At 36.2% G+C, this 16,482-nt stretch overlaps 1 protein-coding gene across 3 annotated transcripts in view; it reads left to right on the plus strand.

Moving 5' to 3' along the window:
- LOC117314958 (germinal-center associated nuclear protein-like) overlaps nucleotides 1-16,482 on the plus strand; it is a 32,461-nt gene that overhangs the window by 12,536 nt on the left and 3,443 nt on the right. For all 3 annotated transcript variants that reach the window (XR_004529649.1, XM_033869069.1, XM_033869068.1), the window contains exons 2-7: nucleotides 2,077-2,133; nucleotides 2,457-2,585; nucleotides 13,281-13,442; nucleotides 13,983-14,186; nucleotides 14,536-14,688; nucleotides 15,711-15,900. Coding sequence is in view for 2 of the 3 variants with exons in the window: in XM_033869069.1 (XP_033724960.1) it covers nucleotides 2,077-2,133; nucleotides 2,457-2,585; nucleotides 13,281-13,442; nucleotides 13,983-14,186; nucleotides 14,536-14,688; nucleotides 15,711-15,900 (895 nt within the window). In the remaining variant the exon portion in view is untranslated. The remainder of the gene's footprint in view (nucleotides 1-2,076; nucleotides 2,134-2,456; nucleotides 2,586-13,280; nucleotides 13,443-13,982; nucleotides 14,187-14,535; nucleotides 14,689-15,710; nucleotides 15,901-16,482) is intronic.

Consider the following 16,482-nt stretch of genomic DNA (forward strand, 5'->3'; position numbering starts at 1 on the left):
GTTCAAGTCAGTAATGTGTCCGGGTTTTCGGTTGTAACATGGAAAGTTGTGTTAACAATGCTGTTATGTAAAGATAATACAATTAAAAACTGTTCTATGTAAGGCACATATGCAGCAAAATAACCTCTTATTCTACTCTCGCATCCAATTTGATCAGTAAATAGATCAGCATCGAAACAGGGAGGGTTCCGATTTAGGTAACCAACGAAATATCTCAAGCCAATCAAATTCGCAAAATTCGCATTGGTAATTTTTAAATGAATCAGGCCTTTGACATGGATTGTGTAGATATTTCAAGAATTAAGTAATTTGAACTAACTTTCAGTTATTTGTTTCGAAGAAAGAAAAATCAGTCAGATCTCGTCGTGTAGGGAATGAGATTTCAAACATGGCTGCCTCTACTGGGGGCGCGCGACTTTTCCCGCGGGACACGATTTCAAAGTTGAAGGGGTATAGAATTGATTGGAAATATAGCTTATACACGTGTTGTCTTAAAGAGAGCTTTGAGGGCGCGATGAGCTGTGCTCTTATTACTTTGTCAGGGGATGCTAATTTATCGAGATAAAAAACGCTGCGACATTTTTTGGATTGTTCTGAAATAAACAGCCATTTATTTTCAGCTAATTTTAGGACATAGGAAATTACACTGAATTATGGTTCCACATACCCTGTGTGTAGTGGAACTGGACTGGGCTGAACACTGGTGGCCAACAGGTAGCTTAAATTGTTAGAACACCCATCTAGAGTTCAGATGTCCCGTGTTCAAGTCCCAGCTGGTCATTTTTACATTTTTCTTCCTGTAACAGATGTCGTGTACAGTTTCAGCTTTAAATTTAACACATAAATTTTTGTTTTGTTTTTTTGACTACATTTAGCAAAACAATATAGGTAGGATCCTATATGGATCTCTGACTTAACATGACAACCTCAGTAGGATCCTATCGAGATCGCTGATTAAACCAGACAACCTTGGTAGGATCTTTTTGAGATCTTTGATTTAACATGGCAACCTCGGTAGGATCATACAAAAAGATCTCTGATTTTACCAGAATACCTTGGTAGGATCCTTCGGAGATCTCTGATTTAACCAGGCAACCTCCGTAGGATCCTATTGAGATCTGATTTAACCAGGTAGGACCCTAAAGAGATTTCTGATTAACCTGACAACCTTGTTATGATCCTATGGAGAAGTCTAATTTAACCGACAATCTCGGCGTAATTCTATGGAGATCTCTGATTAAACCAGACAACTTTGACAGACTCAGACTTTTTAAAGGTTGCAAGGGAGGTAACCTGTACTTGAATGTGTATTAATATAAACAACTACCTCCTACAAGTTGGATATAAATTTATTGAGGCCCTGGGAGGGCTGTGATGTAGATCAGTACTTGGTATGTTTTGAGGTGAATTTGGGTGTCAGACATTTTATTGAGTGTTTAATTATTGTCAGAACAGTTCTGAGAATCTATCCACAATTTATGGTCTGTGTAGCAGTTGATAGCAGTAATGTCCCCTCAATACAGGATAGAACTTCAGGAGAGAATGGGAACCAGCTCATGTGACAAAGTGGACTGAAAAAAATGTGACAAAATTCTGTACAATCTTATTGAAGTTTTTAATATCAATTTTTTTGCCAATATTGGCCACTCAAGCTCACTCAACAATCTGGACAAATTAGCCTGTTGCTGACATACATGTACCATTATATATAATTACATAGTCGTCCATTTCAAAACTGGTCAGTACAAAGCAGTGTTTTTTTCCAGTTAGTAGGTGTTTTTTTTAATTCCCTATAAGCCCAGTTCTTTGATTGCATTTATTTAAGAGTAAGAAATAGCATCTAAAAAATTCTTCTTTCTTAATATACAATTTTTCTGGTTTTTGGAAGAAGCACAATTATTCTACTCTTAGACGGTCCATGGAGGCGGCATCTATAATCTGCCATTTTGTTGTATTATCCTATTTTGTGGTACAATTCTGTTCTTGATCTTGTATATATCCTTAGATATACATGTATGGACATGATAAAATATTCCAAAATTGTTAAGAATATGAATTTATTTCCCGATGTTTCAGGAGAGAAAGAGAAGAACTCTTGCATCCTTTGGAAGGAGTGAAAGATGAAGCTGGAAGGTGAGTAACGATTGGTTCTGACAGGATTACGGTAAAAATATTGTCATTAAACCTGTCAAGTAACATACATAGTTTAGAATCATAATGTTTGAAGTTAGACTTCTGGTATAAATATTACTGTGTACAGTTGTATGGATGATGGTATTAAACCCTTATAGTTAATGCCATATAACTTTATATAATAATGATAGATTATTTACGGAATTTGTTCCTATTAATTATATGCATTGGACCTTGTGTCAGGAAACTTCACCCGTATCTTGGTGAAGTAATGTTAGATCCACTTCGATATCACATTTATGTTAGATTATTTTTATTCCTAGGTTTATATGTATACGCTCCAGGGTTGTGAAAGAGTACAGCCGTCCAGCTGCCGGAAAGGAAGACCCCCTGCCATGTGACCTTCGACCTGCACATATACTTAAGAAGACTGTTGATTATCTGTTGGGAAAGTGAGTTTATTTTGAACATTGATTTACAATTATAATTTCATATAAGACTGTATGATACCTTACTGTGACATAGAGACTTAAGGCTATATGATACCTTACTGTGACATAGAGACTTAAGGCTGTATGTTACCTTACTGTGACATAGAGACTTAAGGCTGTATGTTACCTTACTGTGACATGGAGACTTAATGATGTATGCTACCTTACTGTGACATAGAGACTTAAGGCTGTATGTTACCTTACTGTGAGTAGAGACTTAAGGATGTATGTTACCTTACTGTGACATGGAGACTTAAGGATGTATGTTACCTTACTGTGACATGGAGACTTAAGGCTGCATGTTACCTTACTTTGACATAGAGACTTAAGTCTGTATGTTACCTTACTGTGACATGGAGACTTAAGGCTGTATGCTACCTTACTGTGATATGTAGACTTAAGGTTGTATGCTACCTTACTGTGACATGTAGACTTAAGGATGTATGTTACCTTACTGTGACATGGAGACTTAAGGATGTATGTTACCTTACTGTGACATGGAGACTTAAGGCTGCATGTTACCTTACTTTGACATAGAGACTTAAGTCTGTATGTTACCTTACTGTGACATGGAGACTTAAGGCTGTATGTTACCTTACTGTGACATAGAGACTTAAGGCTGTATGTTACCTTACTGTGACATAGAGACTTAAGGCTGTATGTTACCTTACTGTGATATGGAGACTTAAGGATGTATGTTACCTTACTGTGACATGGAGAATTAAGGCTGTATGTTACCTTACTGTGACATGGAGACTTAAGGCTGTATGATACCTTACTGTGATATGGAGACTTAAGGCTGTATGATACCTTACTGTGATATGGAGACTTAAGGATGTATGTTACCTTACTGTGACATGGTGACTTAAGGCTGTATGTTACCTTACTGTGACATGGAGACTTAAGACTGTATGTTATCTTACTGTGATATGGAGACTTATGGATGTATGTTACCTTACTGTGACATGGAGAATTAAGGCTGCATGTTACCTTACTGTGACATGGAGACTTAAGGCTGTATGATACCTTACTGTGATATGGAGACTTAAGGCTGTATGTTACCTTACTGTGACATGGAGACTTAATGATGTATGTTACCTTACTGTGACATGGAGACTTAATGATGTATGCTACCTTACTGTGATATGGAGACTTAAGGCTGTATGTTACCTTACTGTGATATGGAGACTTAAGGCTGTATGTTACCTTACTGTGACATGGAGACTTAATGATGTATGTTACCTTACTGTGACATAGAGACTTAAGGCTGTATGTTACCTTACTGTGACATGTAGACTTAAGGATGTATGATACCTTACTGTGACATGGAGACTTAAGGCTGTATGTTAGCTTACTGTGACATGGAGACTTAAGGCTGTATGTTACCTGACTGTGACATGGAGACTTAAGGCTGTATGTTACCTGACTGTGACATGGAGACTTAAGGCTGTATGATACCTTACTGTAACATGGAGACTTAAGGATGTATGATACCTTACTGTGACATAGAGACTTAAGGCTGTATGTTTCCTTACTGTGACATGGAGACTTAAGGCTGTATGTTACCTTACTATGACATGGAGACTTAAGTCTGTATGTTAGCTTACTGTAACATGGAGACTTAAGGCTGTATGTAACCTTACTGTGACATAGAGACTTAAGGATGTATGTTACCTTACTGTGACATGGAGAATTAAGGCTGTATGTTACCTTACTGTGACATGGAGACTTAAGGCTGTATGATACCTTACTGTGATATGGAGACTTAAGGATGTATGTTACCTTACTGTGACATGGTGACTTAAGGCTGTATGTTACCTTACTGTGACATGGAGACTTAATGATGTATGCTACCTTACTGTGATATGGAGACTTAAGGCTGTATGTTACCTTACTGTGATATGGAGACTTAAGGCTGTATGTTACCTTACTGTGATATGGAGACTTAATGATGTAAGTTACCTTACTGTGACATGGAGACTTAAGGCTGTATGTTACCTTACTGTGACATGTAGACTTAAGGATGTATGATACCTTACTGTGACATGGAGACTTAAGGCTGTATGTTAGCTTACTGTGACATGGAGACTTAAGGCTGTATGTTACCTGACTGTGACATGGAGACTTAAGGCTGTATGATACCTTACTGTGACATGGAGACTTAAGGCTGTATGATACCTTACTGTGACATGGAGACTTAAGGATGTATGATACCTTACTGTGACATAGAGACTTAAGGCTGTATGTTTCCTTACTGTGACATGGAGACTTAAGGCTGTATGTTACCTTACTCTGACATGGAGACTTAAGTCTGTATGTTAGCTTACTGTAACATGGAGACTTAAGGCTGTATGATACCTTACTGTGACATAGAGACTTAAGGATGTATGATACCTTACTGTGACATGGAGACTTAAGGATGTATGTTAGCTTACTGTGACATGGAGACTTAAGGCTGTATGATACCTTACTGTGACATGGAGACTTAAGGCTGTATGATACCTTACTGTGACATGGAGACTTAAGGATGTATGATAGCTTACTGTGACATGGAGACTTAAGGCTGTATGATACCTTACTGTGACATGGAGACTTAAGGCTGTATGATACCTTACTGTGACATGGAGACTTAAGGATGTATGATACCTTACTGTGACATAGAGACTTAAGGCTGTATGTTTTCTTACTGTGAGAAGCATTTTCTTACCAAAAAAACCCAAATGATGCCTCACGTAAGACAAAAATATGCCAGGAAGCCGAAAACTTCCAATTCAGTTGTGATAAGATAAATCCTCTGGTGTCAAAACATTCTGAATTATAAGCCTGCAGGATGCAATGTTATTTTCATTATTGTTTATGACAAATCTTGGTCATGCGATCAACAGAATCTCACATTTGCTAGACTTTCTATCCTTATTTCATTACCTCATAGGAAATGTAATTATATAAACTAATATAAGATCCTCTGTTTATTACTCAGTCTGCTACACAGGATGATTTTTTTTTTTTGTATTTGTTTTATTTTTTCAGAGATTTTCATACAGTGTAAAGTACATAGTATACAATTGTATTCAGAATAATCATTATTACAGCACCATAGAACTGTAGATGATCCAACACAAATACACACATCTTAATCCAGATTCATAAAATCATTTACTTTTGATGAATTTTCTTAATGTTACTTTCCCACTGTATTTAAAGAAAGGAAGAAAGCAGAAGAGAAGGTGTAGAGCAGACAGAAAAATCATAGCAATAAAGCAATAGGGACGAAACAAGAAACATGGACAAAGACATATATATAGTAACAAAGACAGACATAGAGACAGAGAGAGAGGGAGAGAGAGACAAAGAGAGGTGTCAGAAAATCAAATATTTACAGTATGGACTGTAGTCTAACCCAGATGTACCCAGGATAAACAGAATTGCTGGTAAGACAATTTAGGTCTGACTTATAATTAGACCAGCTTTACTGTATATGAATGAAGACTGGCAAGGGAAAGACAAGAGGATTTAAACATGTATTGTCGTCAGCAAGTGTCACCACATATGATTATAGCAATAAAATTTTATTTTGAAATCTTATAGAAACAATAATATGTATTAACTTTGGTTACATATAACATTACAAAGTATAGCAGTAAACAAGAATCTAAGGACAATAATCAGCAAATTTAAGTTCTAAGAGATATTAAGTAATTTTTGCCATTTTTTCCATTCATTTTGAAAATTTTCCTTATACTTGTCCCCTTTACCCATTGTAATATATTTTTGTGTAATATAATGATCTTTAATAGTTTTTTTGAGACCAGTCAAAGATAAATTAATTTGTAGACACCTTGTTGAATAAATATACTGTTTAATAATTAAAATGATTGTACTGTCTATTGGTGTTCTTATTCCATCTTGATTATATAATCCAAAAATAAAAGTTTCCTTATTATATGTGAAAGGTATCATTAAAGAATCTAATAAAAACTCAAAATTTTGTAACATAACTTGCACCTTATCACATTCCCAAAGTGTATGTTCTATTGTTTCAATATCAGTTTTGCACCAGTAGCAATACGGATTTTCTGCTATTCCTGCCTTAAATAGAAATGAATTTGTTGTTAAGATGTGTTGATTAATTCTATATTGTAGCCACTGTAGTTTTGAATTTTTGGTTATATAAAAAGGCAATTTGTATATTTTCCTCCATGTTTCATTATCAAAGTTGAAGATATCCCATTTTTTTCTTCCAGTGGATATTATGTTATTTTTACTGAGTAAATAGTAAAAGTCTTTTGTTCCCTTTTTACTGCGAAAAAGAATTTCCATATCAATTGGTATAAATGGGTAGATAGGAGATGATAATTCCTGTTTCTGAATATGTTTTCTAATAGCTGAGATAAGTCCTCGATATTTAAGGATGTTTGTATTAATATCAAAGACCCGTTGAAATTCTTCGAAGGAGTAAAATGAATTATTGTTTTTGTTAATTAAGTCACTAATTACAATAATTCCTTTATTGTACCAATCTTGATAAAAAATATTCTGATTATCTACTTTAATTAATTTATTATACCAAATTGGTGTTTTAGCCAACATATCTGGGGATTTATATAAGTAGTTTTTAGCCCACCATCATCAGATGGTGGGCTATTCAAATCGCCCTGTGTCCGTGGTCCGTGGTCCGTCCGTCCGTCCCTCCGTCCGTCCGTCCCTCCGTCCGTCCGTAAACAATTCTTGTTATCGCTAATTCTCCGAAAGTACTGAAGGGATCTTTCTCAAATTTCATATGTGGGTTCCCCTTGGTCCCTAGTTATGCATATTGCATTTTGAGACCAATCGGATAACAACATGGCCGACAGGCAGCCATCTTGGATTTTGACAATTGAAGTTTGTTATCGCTATTTCTTAGAAAGGACAGAAGGGATCTTTCTCAAATTTCATTTGTAGGCTCCCCTTGGTGCCTAGTTATGCATATTACATTTTGAGACCAATCAGAAAACAACATGGCCGACAGGCAGCCATCTTGGATTTTGATAATTGAAGTTTGTTATCGCTATTTCTGAGAAAGTACTGAAGGGATCTTTCTCAAATTTCATATGTAGGTTCCACTTGGTGCCTGGTTATGCATATTGCATTTTGAGACCGATCGGAAAACAACATGGCCGACAGGCAGCCATCTTGGATTTTGATAATTGAAGTTTGTTATCACTATTTCTGAGAAAGTACTGAAGGGATCTTTCTCAGATTTCATATGTATGCTCCCCTTGGTACTTAGTTATGCATATTGCATTTTGAGACCAATCGGAAAACAACATGGCCGACAGGCAGCCATCTTGGATTTTGACAATTGAAGTTTGTTATCGCTATTTCTCTGAAAGTAGTGAAAGGATCTTTCTCAAATTTCATAAATAGGTTCCCCTTGGTGCCTGGTTATGCATATTACATTTTGAGACCTATCGGAAAACAACATGGTCGACAGGCAGCCATCTTAGATTTTGACAATTGAAGTTTGTTATCGCTATTTATCAGAAATCGCTGAAGGGATCTTTCTGAAATTTCAGTTGTAGGTTGCCCTCTGTGCCTAGTTATGCATATTGGATTTTGAGACCAGTCAGAAAACAACCTGCCCGACAGGCAGTCATCTTGTATTTTGACAATTGAAGTTTGTTATCGCTATTTTACAGAAGGTACTGAAGGGATCTTTCTGAAATTACATATGTAGGTTCCCCTTGGTCCCTGGTGTTGCATTTTGGGACCAATCCGAAAATAACAGACAGCCATTATCGCTAAATCTTAAATTTTATGTATAGGTTACCGTTGTTTGAAAAGCACTAGAGGGCTGTTTCTGAATTTACACAGATTAGTAAGACTTAGAGGAAGGGAAAAGTAGAGAAAAGATCAATCTGACATGGAACCTATAAAGATCATTCAATGGTGGGCGCCAAGATCCCTCTGGGATCTCTTGTTATTAGATAGTTTTATCCATGCTTTAAAGACATCTTTCCAGAATAGATTTTTACATTTATTGTGACATATTAAGATATATTCCGTCCCACAGTTAGCCATAAGGTGATCATCAACAAAAGATCTAACAATTAACTGCCATTTAGTTGAACTTGTAAAAAGTCTCCTTAACCATGTTAGCTTCAAAGATTCAATGAATGACTTCACATGTAACATTTTTAGCCCCCCATCAATGTATTTTTTAATAGTTACATCTCTTTTCACCTTATCTATTTTACTTTTCCAAAGAAAACAATACAGTTCTGTGTTTAATTTTTTCAAGAAATTCTCATCTGGATTTGGCAAAGAGATAAAGAGATGATTGAACTGAGAAATTAATAAAGCCTTTATAATATGAATTCTACCGATTGGAGTTAAGACTCGTCGTTCCCAAATTCTAATAAGTGCCTTTAACTTTACTAATTTCTTATCATAATTTAGTTTAGGTATTCGATGAAGGTCAACATGAAATTTGATTCCTAAAAGTGTAAATGTTTGATTTCCCCACTGTAGATTCAGTTCAGGGTAGACAACTTCATCACTATATTTTTTGCTTCCAATCCAAATAGCCTGGGTTTTAGATACATTTATTTTCAATCCTGATATTTTTGCAAAAGATTTTAATTCATCAATAGATTCTTTAAGGGATTCCTCTGTTCCATCCAAGATCAGTGAAGTGTCATCAGCATATTGAGACAGTAAAATAGGAATATTATCAACATCAATACCTTTTATATTATTATTGTTCCTTATTCTAATAGCTAAGATTTCAGCACACATTATAAATATATATGGTGTAATTGGGTCCCCCTGCCTACAGCCTCTCTCTATTTCAAAAAATGGAGACAGATTTCCCCCTTGATTAATCGCTGAGCTTGAATTGTTTTGTAGAACCTTCACCCATTTCTTAATATCTTCCCCAAATTTAAAAAAATCAAGAACTTTATCAATAAACTTCCAAGAAACAGAGTCAAAAGCCTTTTCAAAATCAATAATCAACAACATTCCAGGTATATTTTTATCTTCTGCATATTGCATAATATCATAAACAATTCGAGTGTTTTCCCCAATATAACGTCCTGAGATGAAACCCGTTTGATCAGTATGAATTAATTTGTTCAAAACTATTTTTATTCGGTTAGCTATTGATCCTGATGCAATTTTATAAATAATATTGAGTAAAGAAATTGGTCTCCAGTTTTTAAGATATTGTCGAGGCTTATCTCCCTTAGGTATACATGTTATTATGCCCTGTCTTTGTGTAATTGATAATTGACCCTGATTGAACCCATAATTAATTGATCTGACTATAAAAGTACCTAACTGTTTCCAGAAGCATTTAAAAAATTCCACAGTGAACCCATCAGAGCCTGGGCTTTTATTATTTTTCATAGCTTTTAAAGTATTTGATGCTTCATTAAGAGTAATTATACCTTCTAATTTGTTAGATTGTGCCTCTGTTAATTTTGGAATATCAATATCTTTTAAAAAATCACCTAGGTGAATATCCTCTATATAATGATCAATTGTATACAATTTTTTGTAAAAATGTTTTACCTCATCGAGAATTTCTGCTTGTTTAGTTATTTTATCACCATTTTCTTTCTCTATCATTGGTATTAACTTTGAGGTGTAATTTCTGTTTTCTAAATTTAAGAAATAATGTGTTGGTTTTTCACCCTCTTCTACCCATTTAGCTCTAGATCGAATTAAGCTACCTTTTAATTTATTCAATCTTATATTTTGTAATTCTTGTTTTTTTTCATTCACTCTGTCTATATCAACCTCATTACTATCTTCTAGTTCACGTATAGTTTCTATAAGTCTACATTCGTTCAAATTCTGTATCTTTTTTTTATATGACGAGTGGGAAATGGTTTTGCCTCGAATTTCTATTAAAAGTGTTTCCAAAAAAAGTTGATCGCTTATCATAAATTGTATATCAGAATCAGGTACATTGTATATTGCTGATGTTTTTAGCCCACCATCATCAGATGGTGGGCTATTCAAATCGCCCTGCGTCCGTGGTCCGTGGTCCGTCCGTCCGTCCGTCCCTCCGTCCGTCCCTCCGTCCGTCCGTAAACAATTCTTGTTATCGCTAATCCTCAGAAAGTACTGAAGAGATCTTTCTCAAACTTCATATGTAGGTTCCCCTTGGTGCCTAGTTATGCATATTGCATTTTGGGACCGATCGAAAAACAACATGGCCGACAGGCAGCCATCTTGGATTTTGACAATTGAAGTTTGTTATCGCTATTTCTGAGAAAGTACTGAAGGGATCTTTCTCAAATTTCATATGTAGGTTCCCCTTGGTGCCTAGTTATGCATATTGCATTTTGGGACCGATCGGAAAACAAGATGGCCGACAGGCAGCCATCTTGGATTTTGACCATTGAAGTTTGTTATCGCTATTTCTGAGAAAGTACAGAAGGGATCTTTCTCAAATTTCATATGTAGGTTCCCCTTGGTGCCTAGTTATGCATATTGCATTTTGGGACCAATCGAAAAACAACATGGCCGACAGGCAGCCATCTTGGATTTTGACCATTGAAGTTTGTTATCGCTATTTCTGAGAAAGTACTGAAGGGATCTTTCTCAAATTTCATATGTAGGTTCCCCTTGGTGCCTAGTTATGCATATTGCATTTTGGGACCGATCGGAAAACAAGATGGCCGACAGGCAGCCATCTTGGATTTTGACCATTGAAGTTTGTTATCGCTATTTCTGAGAAAGTACAGAAGGGATCTTTCTCAAATTTCATATGTAGGTTCCCCTTGGTGCCTAGTTATGCATATTGCATGTTGGGACCGATCGAAAAACAAGATGGCCGACAGGCAGCCATCTTGGATTTTGACCATTGAAGTTTGTTATCGCTATTTCTGAGAAAGTACTGAAGGGATCTTTCTCAAATTTCATATGTAGGTTCCTCTTGGTGCCTAGTTATGCATATTGCATTTTGGGACCGATGGGAAAACAACATGGCCGACAGGCAGCCATCTTGGATTTTGACAATTGAAGTTTGTTATCGCTATTTCTGAGAAAGTACTGAAGGGATCTTTCTCAAATTTCATATGTAGGTTCCCCTTGGTGCCAAGTTATGCATATTGCATTTTGGGACCGATCGGAAAACAAGATGGCCGACAGGCAGCCATCTTGGATTTTGACCATTGAAGTTTGTTATCGCTATTTCTGAGAAAGTACTGAAGGGATCTTTCTCAAATTTCATATGTAGGTTCCCCTTGGTGTCTTATTATGCATATTGCATTTTGGGACCGATCGGAAAACAAGATGGCCGACAGGCAGCCATCTTTGATTTTGACCATTGAAGTTTGTTATCGCTATTTCTGAGAAAGTACAGAAGGGATCTTTCTCAAATTTCATATGTAGGTTCCCCTTGGTGCCTAGTTATGCATATTGCATTTTGAGACCAATCAGAAAACAACATGGCCGACAGGCAGCCATCTTTGATTTTGACAAATGAAGTTTGTTATCACTATTTCTGAGGAAGTACTGAAGGGATCATTCTCAAATTTCATATGTAGGTTCCCCTTGGTGCCTAGTTATGCATATTGCATTTTGAGACCAATCAGAAAACAACATGGCCGACAGGCAGCCATCTTGGATTTTGACAATTGAAGTTTGTTATCGCTATTTCTCAGAAAGTACTGAAGGAATCTTTCTCAAATTCCATATATAGGTTCCCCTTGGTGCCTAAATCTTAAATTTCATATATAGGTTTCCCTTGTTTGAAAAGTACTAGAGGTTTCTTCTGAATTTACACAGACTAGTAAGACTTAGAAGAAGAGAAAAGTAGAGAAAAGATCAATCTGACATGGAACCTATGAAGAACATTCAATGGTGGGCGCCAAGATCCCTCTGGGATCTCTTGTCTAAATGATAAACTGGAAGAGCATATTGTCTTTTAATGTCTAAAATAAGTTTATTTATAAGTTCTAAGTAATCTAAATCATGTAAAAGTGAATTGTTAAACTTCCATAATCCTTTTCCTTTTCTGAATTCGTTAAACTTTAAAGCAATTACAGGAAGTGAATGATCTGTTCTATAGCCTGGTTCAATATTTGAATAATGAATGCTTGGTAATAAATTGTCCGAAATAAGAAAAAGATCTAGCCTAGCTTGTTTAACAGGATTACTTCTCCTCCAGGTGTATCTTCTATTTTCTGGATACTGTTCTCTATATATATCTACCATTCCCAACTCTTCTATAAGTTCAATTATTTTATCCCTGGCTTTTGGGTTATTGATATTTTTATAGCTTTTATCATAATCCACTGTAGGGTTCAAAACTAAGTTAAAATCACCACATATTATAAAAGAATCATTGCCAAATAGATTAATAGTTTCAGTTAAGTTTTCATAAAATTCTGGATTGTCTGAATTAGGGCCATATAATGTAATTAATGTTACTTTTCTACCTTCTATCCTCATATCAAGTGCCAAAAAATTACCAGACAACTCCCTTTTTACCTGCAATACTTTTACTTCAAAATTGTTATTGAGTAAAATTGCTACCCCCCGTGCATTTGATCTGAATGAATTAAAATAGCAGTCATAACCCCATTCTGCTCTAATTATATTTTCAAGTTCAGGAGTGAAATGTGTACCACAGGATGATTTTAACACTGATTTCTATCACAGGGTAGCTGTTCGAGTTGACTACACTTGGTCAGATTTGTATGATTTTGTCTTTGACCGACTGCGGGCAGTCCGGCAAGACATGGTCATCCAGAGTATTGGGGGTCATGACGGGATTGAACTTCTGGAAAAAATTGTCCGTTTTCATATCTACGCCGGCTACAGGTTTGTTTGTGTTGTTACTCATTAACTTCCTGTTCCAGATTTCATTTTATTCGTATCACAGAATTTACCGGAGTTTTAGGCCAATTTTTATTCTACGAATGTCTTTGCCTGTGAAGAAAGTTGCTAAATACAGGATTTTGGCTCTATAGGGGGGATAAAAACAAGGTTGTTAGTCATGTCAGACAGGGAGTTGCTTAAAACAGGTCAAAAATATAGCGAAGAGAAAAAAAAAGGTCACTGAAAACAGGAATTCGCTAAAAACTAATTTAATATTTGGTATTCTATTTAAGTTTCAGGCGGTTGAATTTCTTATGTCAGTTAAATATGTAGCCCAGTTTTATAAATATTTTTATAACTTGTCCACAACTGAGGAATATCACGCTGGGTTAGCTGGCAAACAGAAATTAATGAGAACATTAGAAATAAGAAAATAAGCAGACCTATTGCTATTATTCTATATAATTACTAAATTAGGTGCTTTATATGATAAACATATTGATATTTCAGAACAATGTATTTTATATAAAATTCATTTTTCAGACTGTGCACACAGCCAATGTCAGTATATGACCCACAAATCAACGACCAGCATACACAGGAATGTCTCAAGAGGCTTATCTCCCTTTATAGAGTTGTCCCCCCTGATCATGCACACCAGGAGGAATTTGAGAGCCTCTATCTCATGTTTAATCTGGGTCAGACAGATGCTTTGATGCATTTCTTTGACCTCCCTAAACATATCAGGTAAATTTTGTTGATTTGCTTGTTTATAATTTATTTGTTTTCTCATTTTTGTGTCATTCGTCGTAGGATGATACAAAACAATGCGTTACTTGCGTAGAGTAGAATTTTCCTCTGAAATTTGATTTTAATAAAATAATGTAAAATTATTACAACCAATCATCTTATCTGTACTGAGCTAATAAGAAGCATTTTGCTGTTAATTTATTTTAGATTTTAAATTCTTTGTCTCTTTCGGGACATTTAAATTATATTTTTCTATCATAGAACCATTTTTTTCCCTTAATTCTCATTAGTAGGACCACATTTTATTTCATCTCCAAAATCAAACAGTAAAGATATTATGTTTTAGAGAGCTACCTTTGGTACAGCAAGCCTACAGAATCAGCCTCGCCCATATCCTGACAAACACTATCAGATGTCTGCGTCTCATGGAACCTGAGAAATCCAAACGTTATCCCCTGTTTGTATGTGCCGCTCACAGACACCTAAGCAGCATCCAGAGGTGGGAACCTTTATAGAAATAAAGTTTGGGATTTGGTTGAACATTGTTGACCTTAGGTTTAAAGTTTAAAAGAAAATTGCAGCAGAATTTGTTTCATATCTATGTGAAAGAACAGGGCAACCCACCGTCCTGCCGAGTGCCCGACAGGAATCGAACCTGAGTGACAGAGACCGTATTTAACACTATGTACAACCCACACCGACCCACTCCGTCAGCTGAGTGACAGAGACCGTATTTAACACTATGTACAAGTCACACCGACCAACTCCGTCAGCTGAGTGACAGAGACCGTATTTAACACTATGTACAAACCACACCGACCCATTCCTTCAGCTGAGTGACAGAGACCGTATTTAACACTATGTACAAGTCACACCGACCAACTCCGTCAGCTGAGTGACAGAGACCGTATTTAACACTATGTACAAGTCACACTGACCCGGTCAGCTGAGTGACAGAGACTGTATTTAACACTTTGTACAAACCACACCGACCCACTCCTTCAGCTGAGTGACAGAGACCGTATTCAACACTGTGTACAAACCACACAGACCCACTCCGTCAGCTGAGTGACAGAGACCGTATTTAACACTATGTACAAACCACACCAACCCACTTCGTCAGCTGAGTGACAGAGACCGTATTTAATACTATGTACAAGTCACACTGACCCACTCCGTCAGCTGAGTGACAGAGACCATATTTAACACTATGTACAAACCACACCAACCCACTTCGTCAGCTGAGTGACAGAGACCGTATTTAATACTATGTACAAGTCACACCGACCCACTCCATTTACATCTACACATTTATCTACTGTTTGTGTATAAAATATCCATTAGTTTGAGGTTAGATATGCCATCATGTTTCTGAAACTTAATGTAATCATATCGCAATGAATGTCATCCGTCACACTTGTTGTTTATTCTTAAGATGGGATGAACTTTCACATGAAAGCCTGGTTACATTATTCATTGATAACCTTTAATTTATATTTTTCTGACAAATTTTATTTTCAGTAAATCTCTCCATGTACTAAGTGTTGGCTACAACTCGAAATCCTTCGCCTATCCTCTGGACAAACTGACCAGACTTCTGTGGTATAGAGATACTGCCCAGGCTTCTGAGAGCTGTCGTCAACACAATCTGGCAATCAGAGACAATTCAAGTGTCCTGTTTCAGAAATCAGCTTTTCGGTACCCAGATAAGGTGAGGGGTAGTAAAACACATGAAAGTGGCTTCATTTCTATTGTTTTTCAGTTGAAAGTTGTGAAAGCTCACCTGTACAGGTGAGATGGATGACCTCGGAGTCCAGATCCAGCTCAATAAATAGTGTTACCATGAATTGTCATACTGTAAACGTGGAACTTTACGCGAGGGAAGAATTTATGCTATTTATTTGTGATTGCGAAATCCCCCCCCCCCCCCCCCCCACGCGTATTATATTGATATCAATTTGCGTTATCTCGAACTAACGAAGGTGGATGGACTGCGAACATGTCTCCCACGTGTATAATTTATAGAGCTAAATTGCGAAATTAACCTCCTATGAAAATAACCATGTTTACAGAACCGGGGGTTGAAAAATTACATCACCTCAGGATAAGTCTTATACACGAAGTAATAAATAGAATATTTATCTAAATTTTTAACCCCTACAGAGAATATTCCAAACCTGGAAATAATACTATATCAGGGTAAACAGAATATCATGATATTTGTCATCAGTGTGAAATACTGTATAGTCAAAATACTGTATAGTCAAAATACTGTATAGTCAAAATATAGTCA

Source organism: Pecten maximus, chromosome 17 (assembly GCF_902652985.1).
Source record: "Pecten maximus chromosome 17, xPecMax1.1, whole genome shotgun sequence".
Taxonomy (NCBI): domain Eukaryota; kingdom Metazoa; phylum Mollusca; class Bivalvia; order Pectinida; family Pectinidae; genus Pecten; species Pecten maximus.